This window comes from Hemiscyllium ocellatum, chromosome 16 (genome assembly GCF_020745735.1).
Source record: "Hemiscyllium ocellatum isolate sHemOce1 chromosome 16, sHemOce1.pat.X.cur, whole genome shotgun sequence".
Lineage (NCBI taxonomy): Eukaryota > Metazoa > Chordata > Chondrichthyes > Orectolobiformes > Hemiscylliidae > Hemiscyllium > Hemiscyllium ocellatum.
This window is the reverse complement of record NC_083416.1, coordinates 37316787-37339563: the sequence shown is the minus strand read 5'-3', so window position 1 is coordinate 37339563 and position 22777 is coordinate 37316787. Positions and strand designations below refer to the sequence as shown.

At 40.4% G+C, this 22777-nt stretch overlaps 1 protein-coding gene across 2 annotated transcripts; it reads left to right on the top strand.

The window, feature by feature from the left end:
• Positions 1-4466: 4466 nt before the first annotated feature.
• Positions 4467-8398, top strand: LOC132823190 (G protein-regulated inducer of neurite outgrowth 3). Of its 2 annotated transcripts, none has more exons than XM_060836782.1 (2): positions 4467-4894; positions 5405-8398. In XM_060836782.1, exon 2 carries the CDS (start codon positions 5526-5528, stop codon positions 6771-6773), a length of 1248 nt encoding a protein of 415 aa, XP_060692765.1. In that variant the 5' UTR covers positions 4467-4894; positions 5405-5525; the 3' UTR covers positions 6774-8398. The 2 variants fall into 2 exon arrangements, with proteins under 2 accessions (XP_060692765.1, XP_060692766.1); XM_060836783.1 differs by lacking the exon at positions 4467-4894 and adding an exon at positions 4942-5085.
• Positions 8399-22777: the final 14379 nt, after the last annotated feature.

Sequence of the window (22777 nt, the reverse complement as noted above, 5' to 3'; positions counted from 1 at the left end):
AAAATTGTTTCCATGCTGAAGGAGGCCATTCAGTCCATTGTGTCTGAACCAAAATCTTTGATTTGGTGCCAATCTCCTTTTTCTCCCCATCACCTTGCACATTGCCTCTATTTAAAATAATCATCCAATGCCCTTTTAAATGCCTAAATTGAATCTGCCTCCAGTATACTTCCAGGCAGTGAATTACAAACCTAAACCACTTTCTGTGTGAACAGATTTTTCTCACCCACGTTTGTCTCTTTTGGCATACATTTTAGAATTGTGCTCTTTGATTTTCAATTCTCTTAAGAGTGGAAACATTTTATCTCAATCTACTGTAGTCAGACCCCTTGTGATTTTGAAAATTTTTACCAAATTTCCCCTCAGCCTTTCCTTTCCAAGGAAAACAGGCCCAAATTGTTCAATCTACCCTACGTAAGTTCAGCACAACCTCCCTGCTTTTGTACTCTGTGCCTCTATTAATAAAATCAAGAATATTGTATGCCAATTTAATAGCTGTAATTGTCCTACCATCTTTAATGCCTTATGCAAATGTACAGACACTGTGCTGTGTGCATACCTTTCAGTATAGCACTCTTTATTTTATATTATCTCTCCATGTTCTTTGTACCACCTTGGTACCACCTCATATTTCTCTATTCTGAATTTTGATCTGTCACCGATCTGCCCACTCCACCAATGTGTCAATGTATTTTTGAGTTTTACATTGTCCTTTACATAGTTTACAATTCTCCCAAAAGTTGCAATGTAACTCAATACCTAATGTTACAAGAAATGTTTTCTAACTCTTCACTTGCTTTACTCCATCTCACACTTAGTCTATTTTCTTAAGGACCTGATAAAACAGGAGCTCGATCAGTTGAACACTATTTGACTATTTTACAACTTTCTTTACAAAAAGGGCAGTTACATCTCATTATATTTAGTGCAGAAGCCATTTAGGGTCAGATTTTTTGAGGAGTCATTATCTCATGTAGATTGTTGCTTCTGTTCTTTATGAAAAAAGAACTCCACATTTCTGAAAGGATGTCCCACTTAGGATTCCCTCAGAAATGCAGAGCCACATTTCCATTCTGACAGCCCTCTCACCGTGCAGAACTATCAGAGCTGTATCCTCTATCCACAGCACGTAGTTGCTATATTCTGAGATGTAAATATCCTGTTGGTCAATTTAGAACAATGATGTTAGTGTGCTAGATGGTTAAGTGTGATACAGTGCCAGATAAATAAGATGCTAGCTTGGCAAGGTGCCAGCATTAGATGGGGTAGGCTGCCAGGAATACCACTTGAGTGGGTGGGCGGGGGGGGGGGGGTTGGGTGCCATGTAAGTAGCATGCCAGCAGCATAGGGTGCTGGGTGCCAGGTAGGTGGGATACCAACTGGGGGGAGATGTGGTATACCAGCATTGGATGCCAGGAGGGGGTAAGGTGCAAGGCAAGTGGGATGCCACGTTGGTTAAGCGGAAACTTTCAAAGAGTTTCAAGTGTTGAGGGATTACACAGCTAAAATTTCGACTTCCGGGCTAGTTCCTTAAGGAGCCTGCTGCTTCCTCATGTGCGGCACCAATCTACGTTGTAATAACGACTGTCCGGCCAGTGGAAAATCTGGGTTCTACTTCCCAGTTTCTTCACACTCGTTTTGTACAGTAGAATTCTTAAGGACCGCCATATGTACAGCGCCTATCATAGCCGTACAATTATCTCCAGCATGCACTGAAGACTTTGCTACCGTGTAAAAACTACATGAAAAGGACAATGCAAAGGTTTGCTATTAGGTCAATTGGAATGAATGCAATTGTAATTGTTTTATATTTTGTTCACACTAATTCCTGCAATATCGGCTGAACGTTAGGGGTATTTCGCAAATCTGGTTACTGGTAAATGTAAAGCTAACAAATCATCTTACTCTTTAGCAACAGTATATTTTCCAAAATGGTCTTGCAGTCCCCACAAAATCTTACTTCCTCAAACACGTCATTTTCATTCGGTTTTGCAATGGGAATGGCACAGTTCCCTTTTGAACAGATGATGTTTGTAACTCAAGTCAAGTTCTTACCAGCATAATGCTACAACAGCTCTGACCAGCATTATTTCTACATGTGCTACATGCAATTGATGGACATAAAGAAGCAAGACCTCAGGAATCACAAATGTTTGCAGACTTCCTTTTAATCCACCGTCGCCCCAATATACGACGGGGATGTTGGTGCTATTTTCTAAGGAGGGTTTTTCACGGCCTTTACTGAAGTGATTTTACATGTGTTTGCTAATCCTGTTAATCATCAATCTCTTCAATGCGTATCGAACGGACATCATTTAGCGGAAAAAGCATTTGGGATTTTTGCAGGTTCATGTGGAAGGTGCAATATTTACATAATTATTTAATGCAAGATCGTGACAAGTAGACAGATGAATTCGTCCTCGGTGATGTATACTATTCCCCAAAATGGTTGCACTTTGGATAAGAGGAAATGGAAATAAAACAGCTAGGGTTTTTTTGTGACGTACTTTCAGGATAGCAGTTTTCATGTTTCTTATGCTATCTGAAGCCCTTCATTTGGTCAATGTTTTGGGTTATCTCAGATGGGGAAGAATATTGTCCAACGTGATTTAGCAAAGTTAATTTTTAGACTTTCACGTTCTAAATTTTGTAGCAAGAGTGCGCTCATCAGTAAATATTTTAGTTGAAAACCAAGTTTGTGTCACAGTAAGCTGCTGAAATGTCAAATCATGAAACTAAAATTATTACAACAAAAAAAGTTCAGAAGTTTCAGGGAATCCAGTTCCCGCGCACTTGTTTTTACCCGAACTAGTGCAGTCAGCCCAAGCCCCTTACTTCCGTTATGTCAATTTCGCTTTTAACAGTAATGGGATTCAAGTTTTAAAATACATAGTAGTCGATCCAACATTAATGTTCATGATTATTTTTGTACATCAGTAGCATTACGTCCAGGTGCGTCTTGTATTATGTGAATCTTATTACAAGGTACTGGGATAATCTCCACACTACGAATGTGCTGAAACGCCCGAATTAATTTCAGTGGTGTTAATAGGTTGGCGTTTTTAGGTCGTGACTGTTCCCCAGACATTCAGCAAAATCCTTAAATATCTGGAAATCAAATTTTCATCCTTCCACCGCTGTCAGGACCCAATGGCTTGCATGTACAACGCCAGTTCGGAATAGGACCTAAGCATATAACACCCAAAACCCATCACTGCGTTGCAAGTGTGGCAATGGACTAACAGGAAGATTGCAATGCATTCACGATGTCTCAATCCCTATTTGCTTGTGCACTCACTTACATCTGGTATATGGTATGACAGGTTTCCTTTCGCTTACAATATATATATGACTCCTAAAATTATTTACGAATCTCCGAATATCGATTTATGTTGATCCTAGTGGTGTTCTCATTTACTGACTTATTTGTTGTAAATCTGTCCAGTAAAATGTGTTTAAAACAAACACTGATTATGTAAATTTTGCCTGTGATTTCCCCCAATTGTTTCTGCTGGCGGATTTACCTTGCACTAAACAATATACCGATTTATCATTTAAGATGTGTCATTCACAGTCAATGTCTGCCACATAGAAGCATGTATTAAGTGTCAGTATCGAGACATTTAGGGTTGACAAGCTAATCACTGATCCAGGCTCGCGGTTACCATTTCATTAGCTGGAACCGACATGCAGAACATTTTCAAATCTGTCCACTGGTTACTTTCAGTTCAGGATTGATAAATTCATTTTAATCAGGAAGATGTCAGTGGAGGAAACACAAGCCTTTTCTGAAGCATGATTGATGTGGCAACCATTGATGCAGTGTGACTAATAAATACTTGGCACGTTAACGAAAGAAAAAAACACAGGAAACAACCCGAATTGCACCAAGTTAGTGCTGATTGTACACCAAAACGAGGGCAATTAGTCTTCAGATAACCGATTCGGAGTTATTCCCTGATCTAGCCACATTCCACTTCAGCCCCGTGTTATGTTTCTGTCGTCGCTGTTTGACAAGGCGAAACTTCCACTTCACTGATGAACTTCCATGTGGTTGCGATCAAGGAGATGGCCTGGAATTTCCAACGCTTTCCCGATCGCTGCACACTTCCCCAACCCCCAGCCCCAACGCACATTCAAACTCTGAAAGTCGGAGGGTTTTTTTAAAAATTCCAGTGGTTATATAAAAGCTTGATAAAAACCCGCTGGTTAATTAGGCAATTCTCTGCATTCCCTTTGAATCTTTAATTCTTGCACGCTGTGCCGACACGAACCTTTCTCAAACATATTTGGAATCGGCAGGAGCCTTGGAACTGCCCCAAGTCATTCATTCCAGCCCAAAACAAAATGAACCTAAAACCGTGTTAAAGGGGGCGGTGGTGTTGTCACCAGACCCACTTGGGAGAAGCTACTCCCACCCCCCCCCCCCCCACACACACACACTGCAGTCACACCGCACGCTTTACCAATGGCGATCCCAGGCAGAATTCAATCCCATCGCCTCTTTGTTCCCCAGGTTAGATAATCCAAGTTGCCAGCGCTTCAGTTTTGTGTGGTGCGGTCATGTTCTTTATTTCTCGGAGTGGGAGCTGGCCTCGTGGGGTGGTCAAATGTTGATCGATTAAAAGGTCAAGAAAGAAACACAACAGAGAGAGAGAGAGAGAGGACGTTTCCAGAGAGACCGATGCCTCCTCTACAGTGAGTGAAGCAGGAAGAACCCAGCGAGGGAGCTCAAAGCGAGAGCGTGCTTTCAGGAAATCCCCCGGAGCTCCAGCGGGGTTACGGTGCTGGAAGGTCCCCAGAGGCCGACCGGAGGCTTGCTGAGAGAGAAGGGTGGAGGGGAGGAACCCCCGCCCTGGAAGAAGGCGACGGCTGCCGGTTGTCGGCTGGCGAGGTCAGTTCCTTCACTCGGTCATTATCCCCCTCCCCCAACAGATCCCTTCCCCAAGCAAAAGTGTTCCCTGGCGTGAGGAGGGGACAGACTCCCGTCGTGCGAGGAACTATCCCTGAGAATGCATTCGCGGTTTTAGATTGGGAATCTGTCGGCAATGCAGCCACTTTGTCCTGACAGTGACGGGGAACCGGGTGAGCTGCTGCTCTGTGTGTGTGTGTGTGTCTGTGTGTGAAGGGTGAAATCTTTAGGTAATGCCTCATTTCACGGGACCGTCGCAAAGGCCAGGAGGTGCAGGTAATCCCAGACAGACCAATGCTGACCAAAACCACTCCTGTTATTCCCTGGTCTTGAACAATCAGGTTGGATTGAGCTCAGAGTACTTTTGGAAATGAAATTAATAACAGGTCGTGTTATTTTAAAATGTAAGACAACTGACCGTTTTGTTTCAAGTGTAGTTCTTAATAATCTGCATTTTTCACTTTGTAAACGGTTTATTTATCCCCTTTTTAGACTCGAAAGCTTCCGTTTGGCAATCTTCCAAGGATCTGAGAAAAACACAAACAGCCCATTATAAACGGGAGACAGAGAGCCCAGGCAGTTCACTGAAAGCGCCACGTTACCATGAAACAAGATGGGGACCATCAAAGATCTCGATAGTTTGCAAATCTCAGTATCAGAGCCAGTTGAGATGGAGAATAAGTGTTTGCCAGAGGGTGCTGTCTGTAATAACCAAGGAGAGAAAGTTGGAAAAGCTGCATTGCATTCCAACTGCCAGGCTCATTGTTCCAACCCTTGTACAGCCAATAATCCAGACAATCTAAATCACAGCCATCTGGTGGAGACGAGCATTAATGTGCCTAAAAATGCCAATACAGAAACTGGCAAGTCGCATAAAACTCCAGAGAATGATTTAAGCAAGGAGCCGGTGCAAAAAGAATCCAGCTGCGCCTTCAGTAACAGCACTGACGATGCCATCGAAGCCATTTGCCTCAATATTAAAGAAAGCACAGGGTTGAATGTTGACAGTTCAGAAGCTGAACCAGAGATGCCCTTGACAGGATGCGAGCTAGAGGACAGGGGAATGGAAACATCCAGCTGCACTGACCCTCAGGAATCCCTTAACCAGAAAGAGATGGCAAAACCCACAAACGTTGGATCAATTCTTCAGTCAGACATAAACAGGCTAGAAATTTGCCAGCAGAGTGAGCAAGTGAGTACAGACATTGAGACAGCTGAAGGCCTTTCACAGATATCAACACCTGCCACAACTAGCCAAGATGCTGAGGTTCAGGTAGCTATTCAAGTGCAGAAGATTTCTGTTGCCACCAGCCCCCTGGCTCCCTTAGATAACTACCCAGTATTTAAAATCCCTGATATCAGATTACGAGATCAAAGAGTGGAGAAGACAGCAGCATGTCCAGTGACCTCATCATCTCTCACTACACCACCAAGAAAAGATGTTGAGATGCAGGTGGATATAACAGTGCAATGTAAATCAGTAGCCACTGGCCCAATGACTCCATTAGAGAAGACCCCACTTGCTACACTCCCTGAAGTTCAAGTGGAGGCCATGGAAGATGAGCAACCAGAGCCAGTGCGCGATGTCCAGTGGGATGAAAAAGGGATGACATGGGAAGTCTATGGAGCATCCATGGATGCAGAAGTGCTAGGACTAGCTATCCAGAAACATTTGGAAAAACAAATAGAGGAGCATGGCAAACAAAACACTGAAGTGTGTCAAAATGATAAACCCATTTCAAGGAAAGAATCTTTGAGAAAGGAAGAAAACAAGAGACGGCAAAGTAATGTTTTTCAAGCAGTTCTGCACAACATAAGAAGTCCACAGTGCTGTACCCGTGGGAGCACTGCAGCAGAATGATTTCCATTTGATTGGGCCCATTGATTAAATGGCGAAGAAACATAAAAACCATTTCCTTTCATTTCCCTATCTTTCTCATACTTTACCTTGGCAAGTTGATTAATCACCAAAATTAATTTGTGTCACAGAGATCAAAGATTATAAGTACATAAGCAAGTGACGAATATGCTTAAAGCAGATAATTTGTTTCATTTATTCTTCCAATTTCTTTTATCTTAATGTCTTTAAAATTGAACTATTCATCCAGCCACACATTTCCTAGAATTGCAGCAGTGCATGTGTAATAATAACATGTACAGAGGTTCTTTGGTTTCACAAGAAATGAATTAGGATTGCTATTTTATCCCCATTATCTGATCTTGCTATCGGAGACCAAATGCACACAACAAAATAGCTGGCAGAATAGGTTCCTGGCATCTATCACCACTGCTCTGAAAAGGTTGACAAGGATTAATGCAGCTTCTCCTATTTCCCTGCAGCCCCCTCACTTGTGGGGAATCACTGGTCTGAAGTTGGTGTCTCCCTCCAGAGATGCAGTTATGTGGGGGGAGCTCAAGAAGTGTCATTGCAGATTGAACCCACCTTCAGACTGGTGGTGCCATTGGTTGATGTTTATTTCGGCTGCATTGCCATATCATCCAAATCTCCTTTTTAAAGTACATTTATTTGGAAACTATATTCAGTTTCTAAAAAAAAATTGAGGTACTTTTTATTTTCCTTTTATATATAATATATTTCATCAGAATAACATTTGACCCTTATTAAAGAAATAAATGCCTCTGCATAATTTGCTAAATCCTCTGTGCAGTAGATAAATTTGTTTTAATTTATACAAAATAAGGGCTTTCCAAGGAGCATTTTAAAGCTTTCACTGAAAACAAAATAATTGGGTATGGTTTACCTGGTTAACAGAACTGAAACAAATGAAAACTGAACACTTCAATTAAATTATTTAATACAATTGTATTAAGATATTTTCAGATCAGTAGAATGTGAATACAGTCCCAGCACTGCTTGACAATTATGTTTCTATTTTTCTAACTATTTCTAGCTTTCCAGTGTGGCTGTTAATCTAATTAGATGGGTATAACTTATCCATTGAACAAATACAAAAAAAACCCAAAAATGTATAGTTGCCTCAGTTTAGCTAATGTCTGAAGTCGTTTCTTATACACTAACTTGGCTGCTATTGAGTGGTATGTGTGCTAACATAATTGTAGATTCAAGTTTTGTATTGGTCACTTTACACTAATATATTGTTATTATTGATCTATTCCGACAAGCAGAAATCTGAAGTAAAGTGTTTGCTGAATGTGATACTGAATTAATCTCTTGGGTGCTCTATGTTGAATGGATAGAAATAACCATTAAATATTACAGTTTACTCCATCCTCTCATCATAAAAGGCAGCAAACCTCTTATTATAATTTGTTTTTTTTTGTGGACAATGCTCCATTTATTCACAAAGTATAATCTATCTGTAAAACCTTGCTGTTTTGTGGGCAATCTCAATGCCAGAACTTGTTTCTTAAAAATATGTCAAGGTCAGATTTCTGTTCCATTGTTATGAATAGTTTTAGTGTGGGTTGTTAAAATATTGTAATCTCAAATGTTGTAAAATTTCAAAAAAGATTGGAGGGATTAAAATATCCGTCAAGCTCTTCAGTCAGAACAATTTTCTTTATTTAGTTTAATGATAACATGAATACAGTTACACCACATTTGTTGCATGTCATTCCTTATAACACAACACTCAGCAAAATTTGAAATGGATACCAAACTGTGAAAACTACTTTTGATCATTTTGCCTCAAATTTTCATTTCTGATGTTAAAACTGCAAGTCAGAACTATTTGATGTATCAATTTGTGGCCTGCGATATGTAGAACATGTGCGGTTCATTCTGCAACAACTGCAGGGGCATCCCACTCTTGAGCATCACGGAGAAGCCCTTTGCTGGTATCATACTTAAAAGATTCCAAATACTTGCAGACCAAGTGCATCTAGAAGCACAGTTCAGTTTCTGCACTGGCAGATATACTGTGGACACATGTTTCTTCATACACCAGCTACAAAAGAGGTCTAGCATATAGGATATCTCTCTTTATCTTATTTTCATAGATCTCATTAAGGCAATCAACACTGCGAGCAGAAGGGAACTAACAGAAACTTTAGCTGTCTGCCAAAACTGCTGAATCTTGTCTGCTCTTACCATGAGCATATGCACAGCATTGTATAGTATGATGATTCCACTTCAACAGAGTGACCGATAGAGTGAAACAAGACTCTGTCCCAAGCCCCACTCTATTTTGCATCTTCTTCTCTGATGCATATCCCCAATTTTTGCCATCTCAGCAGACATGGAGAAGTTTACTTATATGCTAGGTCAATTGACAGATTCTCAAATCTGTCATGATTGATAACAAAAACAAATGCACATATGTACATCATGTCGTGATCAGGGAACTCCTTTTTGTGATGATGTCGTGCCACTTGCCTATATTGAAATTCATCCTCAAAAAACTCATGGACTGTGTCTAACAAATCTTATCCCTGACTATAACAGTCACGAAAACTGCACTAATGGAACAATATATTAACACCTTCTTGTAGAGATTGGCAAATTCTACAACTTTGGGAAAACAGGGAAAGACAATCCATTCCTTGATGCAGAACTTGATGTGCACAGAGGTAAAGCAGCTACTACCTTTAGTCAACTTATGAATTACATATGGAACAATATCAAGCTGACCCTTAGGAATGGGTTGAAGGTTTATGAGACATGCTCTCAGCGGACTGTGAATCAATGCAGCTATCAAGAAACAAAAATAAAAGTTACTGGGAAAGCTCAGCAGATCTAGCAGTATCTGTGACGAAAAATCAAAGTAAACGTTTTGGGTCTGGTGATCCTGTCTGTATGGAGATTGCACATTCTCACCGTGTCTGTATGGGTTTCCTCCAGGTGCTCCAGTTTCCTCCCACAGTCCAAAGATGTGCAGGTTAGGTGAATCAGCCATGCAAAATTGCCCTTAGTGTTCAGGAATGTGTAGGTTAGATGCATTAATTGGGGTAAATAGGGTAGAGGAATGGATCTGGGTGGGTTACCCTTCGGTGTGTCAGTGTGGACTTGTTGGGCGAAGGGCCTGTTTCACGCTGTAGGGATTCTATGATAATGACCCTTCCTCAGTTCTGAGGAAAGGTCACCAGACCTGAAACATTAACTTTGATTTCTTTGCACAGGTGCTGCCAGACCTGCTGAACTTTTCCAGCAACTTCTATTTTAGTTTCTGATTTATGGCATCTGCAGTTCTTCCTGTGTTTAGTCAGCTACCAAGAAAAGCAATTCAACAACTTCCATCTTCACTATCTGCAGCACCTTAGATGAATCCCCTGTCAGGATAAAATCACAAAAGTAGTAGTCCTCTCAAAGGCACAGGTAGTTTGTTGGCAATCATTGAAATAAGGTAACTTTTTGGTGTTGGGCGCATCTGCAGGATAGAAGATGATCATATTCACAAGAAATTTCTGTATGGTTAAGTAGCCAGTGTCAGATAGGAGGATGCTCAAAGCTCTGCTTCAATAACTCATGCAGCACCTTTGACATGAAGGTGCTGGACTTTGATTATCACTCCTCAGAGCCATGAGCTGGTGACGGAATAAAGGCAACACTTCAAGTGGGCTGCCGTACCCTACAGCAACTTGGCATCAGAAACCAATGCCAAAAACAACAATAACCCAAAATGACATTTGATAATTTCATTTGTGATTCTTGTGGAAGAACCACCCTGTAAAAGATTGACACCTTCAGCCATCAGCACAAGTGCAACACTTTAAGGCACACCATCTGAAATGGACCTGTTTGCTGCCTGTCCATCATCTTTTGGAGATGGAAAGATGCCAGATCTGGTTTATTCAAACACAAACTATTTTTGAATCTATACTGGAATATTCATCATATTTCTCCAATTCTTACTCTTTCTTCCTCGTAATCCCTATGAAGTGATAATCTAGTTTGTTATTCATTCTTGCAGCGAGAAAGCCTTTTCTTTGTACTCTAATATATCTTTTGTTCGTTCCTTTCTGTAGATGATGTTTATAACTCAGACGCATTGATTAAATTCTAGTTTCCTATCCCTGTTTCATGCTTTGAAAAGAGAATTAAAAAATTATTATCTTCAGCAATTTTTACTGTGTGATAGATATTTACTGTATTGAGCACTTACGATGCCTATTTAATATAACTCATTTTTTCTACTTCTTATGTACTTATATGGAAATTATTTTCAGATGCTATTTGGCCTTTAGAAATAAATGCTACCTTGCCACTCACATATTCCTTTAATGTTTGTTCTGAGGAAAGATCAAGCCTTACAGACACCGATTGAAGCCTCAGAATTCTACAGAATACTATCACATAGCTGTCCTCAAGTATATTTTGTCAACTATTCTACCTCTCCAAAATTATACACAAAGAATAAAATCTATTTTGAATTACAAAGGGAACAAACTTCCTCGCAGAATTTACGTAATAAAATACATAATGAAAGTATAATGGACTACCACTGCTTACAATTTATCTATCGAAAAATAAGTCATATGTTGGCACAAAACTGCGTAAGTCACTCAACCTTTGAGCTTTTTTTTAATGGCTCATCTTATTCTGTGGTTTATTTTTAGGTAAATAGCCACTTCCTTATGTATGACCTGTGTTATTAATGCACCTACGTAAGACATTGTATCGCTTTGGTTTGCCTGTTTTGTAACAGATATGTTCTGCCATATGGATTTTAAATGCTGACAAAGTAAGTAATACTAATGTGAATGCACATCAAACATGTAGAGAGTTAAAACAAACAAATAATAAAATTTAGATTCATTGATATTTATTTAACACAGCTATTAGTAGTCATCACAAACTCACTGAACACCTATGCTGAGCTAAAAAAAATATAACTTTACTTAATTCCAGTATTTAAAACCAGAAGGAAACCACGCTGCAATTTTACCATGTGGACTGGATTGTTAAATTATTCCGGATAGCCTTTGTGACAGGTCAGAGTCTTATCCTGTTCCAGGCTTAAGGAATGTCCGTGTTATACATTTTAAGTTAATCTAATTCTTTTACATCCTAAAATTGCCTTTAATGTGCTATGCCAAGTCTGAGTTAGAGATTGAACTAGAAAGGGACAATTAGCATATATCCCTGGTGTCACTTTCAGAAGGAGAAGTATTGCAGAAACATTGCCTGCATTGGTCATTCCTCTAATGGAAAACACAATTGTAATGTTCTAAGGTTATTAAAGATGAAATCAGGCATCTCATCAGGTATTCATTGTGCTTTTGAACACATACCCACAACTAGCATTAATGCCTGTATGCTTTCTCACAGATTTTAAAGACAAAAGTTCAACAATTGCTGCATCTTCTTGGCTTTTATTATTTTAAAAGCATGAAGTGTTTTCTTTTAATTCACGGTATGTGGACATCGCTGGCAAAGCCAGCATTTTTGTACTAATCCTAATTACCGTTGGTATAACGTTCCCTGTAGCTTAGCCTTCCACAGTAACCACTGCAGCCTGTGCTGAACAGTCTAGCTATAGTGCTGTTGGATAGGATGTTCCATAATGAAAGAATAACAAAGTATTTCTAAGTCAGGATGGTGTGACTTGCTAATGGTGGTGTTCTCAAGCACCTACTCCCCTTTTAGGTGATAACATTTTAGGTTTGAGTACTACAATTAATTTAAATCAGTTGATTTGAATCTTGCTTTTGTTCAGCATTCTGACTAAAAAAAGACTTGATTCATAACAGCCAGCATAAATGAGGTATTATTGTCTGTTAATTTGGGGGTTGTTACTAGTCACCATGATCAGAAAGGTAGTGTAGGAAGATATATTACTTCCAGTGCTTAACTGTGTGGTTGAAAAGTGCACCTTGTGGCCTGCTGTACAAACATACTTCATAGTCAAGAACACATTTCCTGACGCATGAATTGAAAGCTTGTCTACAGAAACACACTTTCTATTGAACAGAAGGGAATAATATCTCAATTAAGATTAAACTTTAATACTAGTGACAATCAAATGGGATAAGGTATTATCTACAGGCAAAAATGAACCAAAAGTTAACTCCAGAGATTAATTTTTCACAATTTTATTATCCATAAATTGGCCTGATGTTTTTATGCTTCTCAGTGAAGGATGTGGTAGTGTTAGGGAAGAATGGGCTGATGGTCTAAAGAGCTTCTATCATGTCAGTCTAAAACACAATACATGGAAAAATTGGCCCTTATCTTTTTTTCCCATATGTTCGTAAGTAAAAGGTTGGATTCACACTCGTTTAAAATGTTCATTCTTCCCTTAATGGTGTATTTGTTGTTTAAAAAATGTATGGCAACAATACAGGAAGGATTTCCATTAATTCCATTTGATTTTTTTTCTTCATTTGTGAGGTGTGGCCATTGCTGGCTAGCCAGCATTTATTGCCTGTCCCTAGTTGCTCTTGAAAAGGAGATGGTAAGGTCTTTCTTGAACTGCTGCAGTCCGAGTGCTGTGAATTGACCCACAATGCCATTGGGCAGGGAATTCCAGGATTGTGAAAGAATGGCTATATATTTTCAAGTCTGATGGTGAGTGGCGTAGAGGGAAACTTGAAAGTGGCATTCTCATGTATCTGCTACCCTTGTCCTTTTAAATAGAAGTGATTGTGGGTTTGGAACGTGCTGTCTGAGGATCTTTGGTGAATTCTTGTGGTGCATCTGGCAGATAGTACCCATTATCACAACTGAGTATCAATGGTGGAGGGAACTGATGTTTGTGGATGCAGTGCCAATGAAGTAAGTTGCTGTGTCCTGGATGGTGTCAAATTTCTTGAATGTTGTTGGAGCAGGACCCATCCAGGAAAATGGGGAATATTCCATCACACTTCTGACTTGTGCCTTGTAGATGGTGAACAGGTTTTGGGGAGTCAGCAGGTGAGATACTCGCTGCAGTATTCCTTGCCTCTGACCTGTTCTTGTAGCCACTGTATTTGTGTCGTGAGTAGTTGAGTTTCTGGTCAATGCTAGCCCCCAGGATGCCGACAGTGGGGGAATTCAGAGATGGTAACACTATTGAATATCAAGACTGGTGGTTAGATTGTCTCTTATTGGTGATGCTCATAGCCTGGCATTTGTGTGACACAAATGTTACTTGCTACTCATCAGCCCAAGGCTGGATATTGTCCAGATCTTGTTGCATTTGAATATGAGCTGCTTCAGGATCTGAGGAGATGCAAATGGTACTGAACATCATACAATTGTTGGCGAACATCCCACATCTGACCTTATGATCCATTGTTGAAGCAGTTGAAGATGGTTGGGCTTAGGACACTATCCTGAGGAACTCCTGCAGAGGTGGCCTGGATCTGAGATGACTGACATCCAACAAGCACAACCATCTTATGTGCAAGGTATGATTCCAATCAGCAAAGAGTTTTCCCCCGATTCCATTTGATTCCAGTTTTCTTAGGGCTTCTTGATACTCAGTCAAATGCAGTCTTGATGTCAAGGGCCATGACTCTCACCTCACTTCTGGAAATTAGCTCTTTTGTCCATTTTTGAACCAAGAATTTAATGAGGTCGGGAGCAGAGTGGCAGTAGCAGAACCCAAACTGGGCATTAGAAAGCAGGTTATTGCTGAACAGATGCCGCTTGATAGCACTGTTAATGACACCTTCTTAACTGATGATCGAGAGTAGATTGGCCACGCTTCATTTGTTCTGCCTTTATGTACAGGACATACCTGGGCAATTTTCTACATTTGTCGGGTTGATGCTAGTATTTTAATTGTACTGGAAGGGGAGCAGCAAGTTCTGGAGCACAATTCTTCATTACCATTGCTGGAATGTTGTCAGGGCCCATAGTATTTGCAGTATCCAGTGACTCCAACTGATTAGGGGGAATTGGTCATTTTAAATTACCCAAAGTGAACAGAAATATGCAGGCCAGGCGGATTAGCCATGGGAAATGCAGGCTTACAGGAATAGGGAGGGGGTGGGGGAGTTGGGGGGGGGGGAGCGGGGATAGATCTGGGTAGCATGCACTTCAGAGGGTCGGTGAGGACTGGGGCCAAATGGCCTGTTTCCACACAGTGGGGATTCAATGTTTCTATGTTTCTTTAGTCACATAGAGTGAATCAAAATGGTTAAAAGCTGGTATCCGTAATGATGGAAACCACTACAGGAGGCTGAGATGGATCACCCACTCAGCATTTCTGGCTGGAGATTATTATAAATGCTTCAGCCTTATCTTTTGCATTCTTTCATCATTGAGGGTGGGGGTATTTTTGGAGTGGCCTCCTCCAGTGAATTGTTTAATTGTGTACCATAATTCATGTCTGGATGAAGCAGGAATGCAGGGCTTACATCTGATCCGTTGGTTGTGGGATCACTTAGCTCTATCTATCATTTGCTGTTTATGCTGTTTGGTGTGCAAGAAGTCTTGTCTGGTAGCTTCACCAAGTTGACACCTCATTTTCAGCTATGTTTGGTGCTGCTCCTGGCATGCCCTCCTGCACTCTCCATTGAACCAGGATCAATCCCCAAGTTTTTTTTTTAAAGATATTTTTATTAGAAATTTAATATTTTGACAGATTTACAAAAATAAACAGAACTTTCAAGCACAAACATTAATATAAAAATAGATCTTAAATATATAATCATCAAAATTCAAAGGAATGATACTAAAGAAGAAAGAAAAACAATGAAACTCAGTTAACTACTAATCTAATCCACAATTATCCAGAGTGTATAGTTGAGTCACTTACATCCTTCAAACAAGAGAAAATGTTCTCTAATACACTCATAACAGTATAATAAAAAGGAAACTATTTCCAAACAATAAGAACAAAAAAAAACATGTTTGAATGGAGATCCTCCCCCTTGTTCTCAGGGGGCCTTACTTCCTTTCTAAAGGTCCACCATATCCTCTCCCAAACAGTGTCCCACCCTTGACCCGGACGCTCCTTAATAGGATTTAGATATAATACCGAGCTAGAGTTAACAGTGAGCGCCCCACCCCCACCCCTCCCCACCCATACCTGAGTATATCTGATAGCATCAATGCCACGTACAAACACACATAACTATAAAATTACAACTCCAACAGATTACAGTTAAGTATAATAACATAAAATAGCAAGGGAAGACAACCCTGCTCCCAGAAGCAAAAGTAAAGTAGAGTAAAGTATCCACTTCTCCCCACGGAGTGTGGAAGAGGCAAGCCAACATAAATTGTCTCTTACGATTTATTTAAACGAGTCTAAAAGTTCCTTAGCCTCTTCTGGTGATCTAAAATTATACTCGGATCCTTCGTGGGTAAAGCATAACGTCGCTGGGTAGCGTAAGGTGTATTGAATATTTAAGTTCCTTAGACATTTCTTCACCTCATCAAACGCCTTCCTCCTTCGTGCCAAAGCCGAGGAGAAGTCCTGAAATAACATAATCTTGGATCCTTCATGGATCATGGCTTTAGGATCCTTTCCAAGATTTCTGGAGGCATCCAGGAGTATCTGCCTCTCCCTATAACTCTGCAGCCGGAACAGGACCGGGCGTGGGCGCTGGTTTGGGCCAGATCCGCGTACTGCGACCCGGCAGGCCCACTCCACCCTTACCCGGTCAGTTTCAGCCCCCAGGTTTAAAAGCTGGGGCAGCCATCGCTCCAGAAATACTGCTAACTGTCCTTTCTCTTCTTGTTCAGGGAGGCCCAGAAGACGGATATTCTTTCTCCGATTTCTATTATCCAGGTCATCCATGTAGATTTCAAAGGCCCTGACTCTCTGCTCCAGAGCTCGCACCTGTTCTGCAGCTGTTTGTGCTGCAGCCTCGGAGGTCGTGGCCTTTAGCTCCGCCCCCTTCACTCGGCCCTGTAATTCCTCGAGAGCCTGGCTGTGTTTCTGCAGCTTTTCTTCGAATGAGTTCCATCTCTGTCTGGATTCTGCGATGAAATTGACGAGTGTCGTTTCCAGCCTGGCAATCATCTCTTCAAGGCCTGTTTTTACATCAGCTGCAGCCGGAGGAGGAGAGGAGGGTGGGGGAGGGGTCTTTGTTTTCTGAGAGCTGCGGGATCCCTTTGGTTTACTCATTATCCACTTAATATTAAACTGCTTAAATATAATAGTAAGCAGCTAATTAAGGTTAGAAAATTTTTTGGGTGGTTTGGTAAGTGTGGTGGGGGTGAGTAACTCACTTTACCCAGGTTTTGGGAAGAGCACTGTAAACTCAGACTTGCTGAGTCGCCGCCATCTTGGATCTCCCTCCAATCCCCAAGTTGATGGTCATGGTTGAGTAGAGGATATGCTAGGCCATGAGGTTGTAGATTGTGCTGGAGTACAATTCAGCCCATCGTGTCTCATTGGCTGATTGGCTAGATTGGCTAGATCTGTACCATTTAGCATGATGATAGTGCCACACAATCCGTTGGAGGATATTCTCAGTGTGAAGGCAGGACTTCACCTCCACAAGGACTGTGTGGTGATCATTCTTACCGATGCTGTCATAGACGGATGCATCTGTAGCCAGGAAATTGGTAAGGATGTTTTTCTCTGTTATTGATTCTCTTACCATTTGCCAAAGACTCAGACTAGCAGCTATTTCCTTTAGGACCCAACTAGCTCAATCAGTAGTACAGCTGCCGAGCCACTCTTGGTGGGTTGTGGTAATTGAAATCCACCAACCAGAGTGCATTTTGCACCCTTGCCATTCTCAGTGCTTCCTCCAAGTGTTGTTCAGCATGGAGGAGTAACAATTCATCAGCCAAGGGAGGATAGTATGTGGTAATCAACAGGAGGTTTCCCTGCCTGTGTATAGCCTGAACCTATGAGACCTCATGGGGTCAGGAGTCATTGTTCAGGACTCCCAGGGCAACTCCCTCCTGACTTTGTATATCATTGTGCCACGACCTCTACTGGGTCTGTCCTAAGACAGTACATAACCAGGGATGGTGAAAACAGTGTCTAGGACAATCTGGGATTTTTAGTTAAATTTAAAGCATTTGGAATTGAAGGCAGTTTATTGACCTACTTAAGTAGTAGAAGTCAGAAAGTGGGCATAATGGATATATATTCAATTGGAAGAAATGGGTAGTTGTGCCCTACAAGAATCTGTACTGAACCCTTGTTTATATATCTATTAATATAGATATTAACATATCTATTAATGAGATGGTGACATAATCAAAAGACTATAACCAAGTTTGATGATTGAGCAATTCTTGTGGACTAGAGTTTAAAACAATGAAAAGACCACTGCATCATGATGGTACAAAACAGCAATAGTTCACCTCAGGTAAATGTTTGGCCATTAATTTTGGACAATAAAAGGACACTTGTGAGTATTATTTGAATGGCAAAAATCAAGGAATAGTGGAGATTCAAAAAGATTGATCAATCTATAGGTCATTGATCTGTAGTAAGCAGATCCAAAAAATCAAAATCGCTTTTGGAATATTAGCCTTTATAATAAAAGGGCTAGAATGTAAATGGGGAAATGTTTTGCTACAGCTAATGCCAAAACGAAGTCTGGTTAAATCAAAACTGAGACACTGAGTACAATTCGGAGCATGCCACCTGACAATGTATTGGCCTTGGAAAGAGTGAAGTGCAGATTGGCCAACATATTTTCTTACCGAGGATTAGTTCATGAGGCAAGATATCATAGACTCATAATCCCTAGAAATCAAAGGTGTAGAGGTAATTTGATTAAAGTTCTTCGTATTTCAAAAGGAATTACTGGGGTAGACAGAGAGAAAAGATTTCCATTGTTGCAGTAGTCCAGCACAAAGAACAAAAAGCATAAATGTTGAGGCAGGAAAAACAAGCTGGTTTATCAAATTTCTCCAAACCATAATGGCTGGATATTTTCTCTTCAACTCCTTTTCTTTCTCCAAATGCATTAAGCCAACTCTTGGAAGAAACAAAAAAGAATGAGGGGCTAAAAGAAAAAAATAATACTTTGAAGTTCCTCTGCTCCCCTCAGGGGAGCTTTAGAGCATAGGAGACTGAGGGGGGACCTTATAGAGGTGTATAAGATCATGAGACGTATGGATAGGGTGAATGCACTCAGTCTTTTTCGCAGGGTTGTGGAACCAAGGACTAGAGAGCATCAGTTTAAGATTAGAGGGGAAAGAATAAAAGGGAACCTGAGGGGCAACTTTTTAACACAGAGGATATTATGCATATGGAATGAACTGCCAGGGAAGTGGTTGAGACTAAAAGAGAAAATGCTGGAAATTCTCAGCAGGTCTGACAGCATCTGTCAGAAGAGAAAAGAGCTGACGTGGTTGAGACTGGTCCATTAACAATATTTAAAAGGCATTTGGACATGGATAGGAAAGAATTCAAAGGATATGGGCCAAGTCCAGGGAACTAGGTTAAAAGTCCATGGACTAACATTTTGGTTGGCATGTACCAGTTTGGGCCAAAGGGCCAGTCTCCATGCTGTTGTACTCTATGATTCTAAATCTAATCCATTTCCCTCTTGATGGCATACAGTGGATTAGCATTTACCACACCAGCTTGAAATTTATTCCAGAGGCTCACACATTTCTAGCCAAAGAAGAGCTACTTAACATATTGTACATTCCTACTCTTGCAAAGTCTGTTAAATTGGAATAAGTTACCAATGAGAAAACACATTACAGTCTTTAATTATTTTGTCGACCTTGCATTTTAAGGACCTGTGTTTTGAAGAAGCATGGAAACAATTATTTGTTTCAAGATCTATGGATACCCAACTGTTTTATTTTGTTTTAAACAAGGCCATTTTAGACAATGGAATACTTGTTTCAATTAGTTATCTATTTGAAACCCAAGGGCTGAATTTTCCATTTTGACTTTGAAGTATTTTGTTGAGAGAGTTTCATGGGTACACTGTCCACTGTGGCTCATGGTGACTTTGCTAACAACCTTCAACTCTTCATCTCATTAATTATGGATCCAGGGTCAACAACAACCTGCTTGTGGAATCACATGGTGAGAAAAGCTGAAGTACTTATCACTGCAGAACTTTACCACATTCATACTGCTGGTGCTTTATTTAAAGCTCAGCTGCATACCACCTCAGAGAAAGGAACCAGTAACTGCCCCACACAGTGATACTCAATCATCATCACTAAAGATATGGTCTCAAAAGAGAAGCTGGCACCCTGCTTTGCTGACAGTGACTTGGAGGTGCTGGTGAGTGGCATAGTAGAGTGCTGATTGTCAAAACAGACCATGCCACCATACACAGCCAGACTGGGCTGAGTGGACTTGGTCACAGCTGTGGTTAATGGAATGCACGGCAGCAAGGAAGAATGAGTTACTGCACTTTGTATGGGCATCATCATTTTCTCTCTATTATCTCACATTCAGAGGCCACCATTTACTTTAACTTTGTCACTGCACATTCATCTCACTAGATTTCATGGACTACAACTCACAGTATTGCACACATCACGTCCACTCAATGGTATTCACCCATTTGAACCTTCCAAGCTACTAACCCTTCCTGCCTTCTCTGCTTCCCAATCATTCACTGGTAACACCTCTCTTGCATCACCAACAATGGATCTTCCATTCACTCCCATCATACTCAATTCCGTCTTTTGTCTCATTGCAAGAAAAATTGTCCAGAGAGTAACTTGTAGATGTTTTAAAGTGAGATCATTCACAGATATACAACACAAAATCAGGTTGGTAACTAAATATTTATTCAGCCACAGAAAGATTTAAGCACTGCAGAAACAACAAGATTCACATGTCCTTTGCATTAAGCAGATGTTCCTGGTAGAAGCATGAGCAGTGTTGCGTCTTCATTCTGCATTAGTCTGAAACCTTCATAAAGATATTACCTTTCATGTTTGAATAGGATATCCATTGTCTTCGAGCAGCCATGTGTGCATGGCCCTGTGTGTCATGACAACTTACAGGGTATCTCGTGCAACCCACTAACATCTGGCATTGATGGTCACAAATAATCTGAGAAGTGATGGAGTTGAAGCCTCTTGTATTGTTGAATTCTACAGGTTGATCTTAGTCGATGTCAAAGTAGTGTGAGTGCAGTCTACAACACATTAATCAGGTGGATGCCAGCAATGGTGGTGAATCCTATTGCCCATGTAGTTTGATTCTCTTTATCACTGGGATAGAGTATGAACAGGTGGCATCTGGAGAAAATGACACCAGTTACATCCTGGATAAATGTATAAGTTGAGAATTGGGAGATGCTGTATCTGTTTGAGTCTAATCGTTACTAGAGTGCTCATTTCTGTTTGAACAGTGTTTTGCATGCAATTGGAGATCGCTTGATTTCCAATTGAGAGCAAAATGGCTAAAGAGAGGCTCCCAATTCAGCTTATTGCCTTTTAAAAGCACCAGTTTTTGTGAGTCCAGTGTGAAACCTGATTTTCCTCTTGAAAAACATATGGAAAATCTGTCAGTACTGCTTTTCCTCCACACATCCATTAAGACCCCAGGGATACCTGCACATGTCGGTGGTTTGTCTGTATGAAAATGAACATCCATTTCTCTCTTTATCTGGTGAGTGGGTGTGGGTGGGTGTGTGGGTGTGTGTGTGTGTGTGTGTGTGTGTGTGTGTTTCCAATTTTGTATTTTCATTGAATAAGATTTGTATAATAAAGAATCAATACTTTTTTGTTTAGTAAGGAATCTGACTGATGGATTTTTTTTCTAATTTGAATAGATAAAGCATAGAATTGGGGTGGCACAGTGGCTAGCACTGCTGCCTCATAGTGCCAGAGACCCAGGTTCAATTCCCGCCTTGGGTAACTGTCTGTGTGGAGTTTGCACAATTTCCCCGTGTCTGCTTGGGTTTCCTCCAGGTGCTTCAGTTTCCTCCCATAATCCAAAACTGTGCAGGTTAGGTGAATTGACTATGCTAAATTGCCCGTAGTGTTAAGTGAAGGGGCAAATGTAGGGGAATGGGTCTGGGTGGGTTGCTCTTCGGAGGGTCAGTGTGGACTAGTTTCCACACTGTAAGTAATTTAATCTAAGTAATCTAATTGGCCATATTGGAACTGGGTTAAAGAATCAAATTTATGTTTGGACCAATGGGAATGAAGAAACAGTCAATGCTGCTACTCATCTTAAAAAAAAACTATCATAACAGCTTCTAACAAGTGACCACTGAGTTTATGCTACAGTAAAGTAAATAAAGCATGGTGTTGGAGGTATTTACATTTCTGACATTCTTTAAATTAGAAAGCATATTTGTAGCTCTGCTTTGGATCCTTTTCCAGTTTACTTTATCACCCAACATGTAGGAAGATCTAAACCATGCACACACACGACCTTCCCAGTGAGTATGCAATGTCAATAAGGTGTCCTTCAATTTATATTCAATGTTTCCATAATATCTTGTTAAGTTTATCATTGTAAACTTTCAGTTATCTGTGCACAATAAGAGCAATATCATTTTCACTGTCATTATTGTTCCTTGCAAATGAAATGTATTTTCTATATTAGCCTGACAGACATGCATGATGCTACATGTAACTAATTTAAATACCATTATGTTGTCCAGTAGTCAAGCACATCTAGATCCTTTTGGATTTATTTCCATTCTAAACCCTTGCACAAATTTTAATGTCATCTATAAATATCCATGTGCTTTCCATATTCTTAACACTGCTGTCCATGCCATTAAGACTGTGAAGAGTAATGGGGCTATTACTGATCCTTGAAAGATACAGTTAGTAACATATCTCCTAACTGAAACACACTCAATTCTGAAACCTTTTTGCCAGCGGGTTTGCCTGGGAACTCATTCGTAATCCAGCACTTTAAATTTCTCCTGATACTACAAGAATCCATCCTGTGAAGTAACTTACCAAAGGATTTCTAAAAGTCTACATAAAATATTTTTACTGGACTATCCTCATGTAATATACTGTTGATCTTTTCAAACACTATTAAGTCTTACCAGAAGCCATTTTGTAAATTTCTAATTGATTCTTTCTGTTCCTGGTGA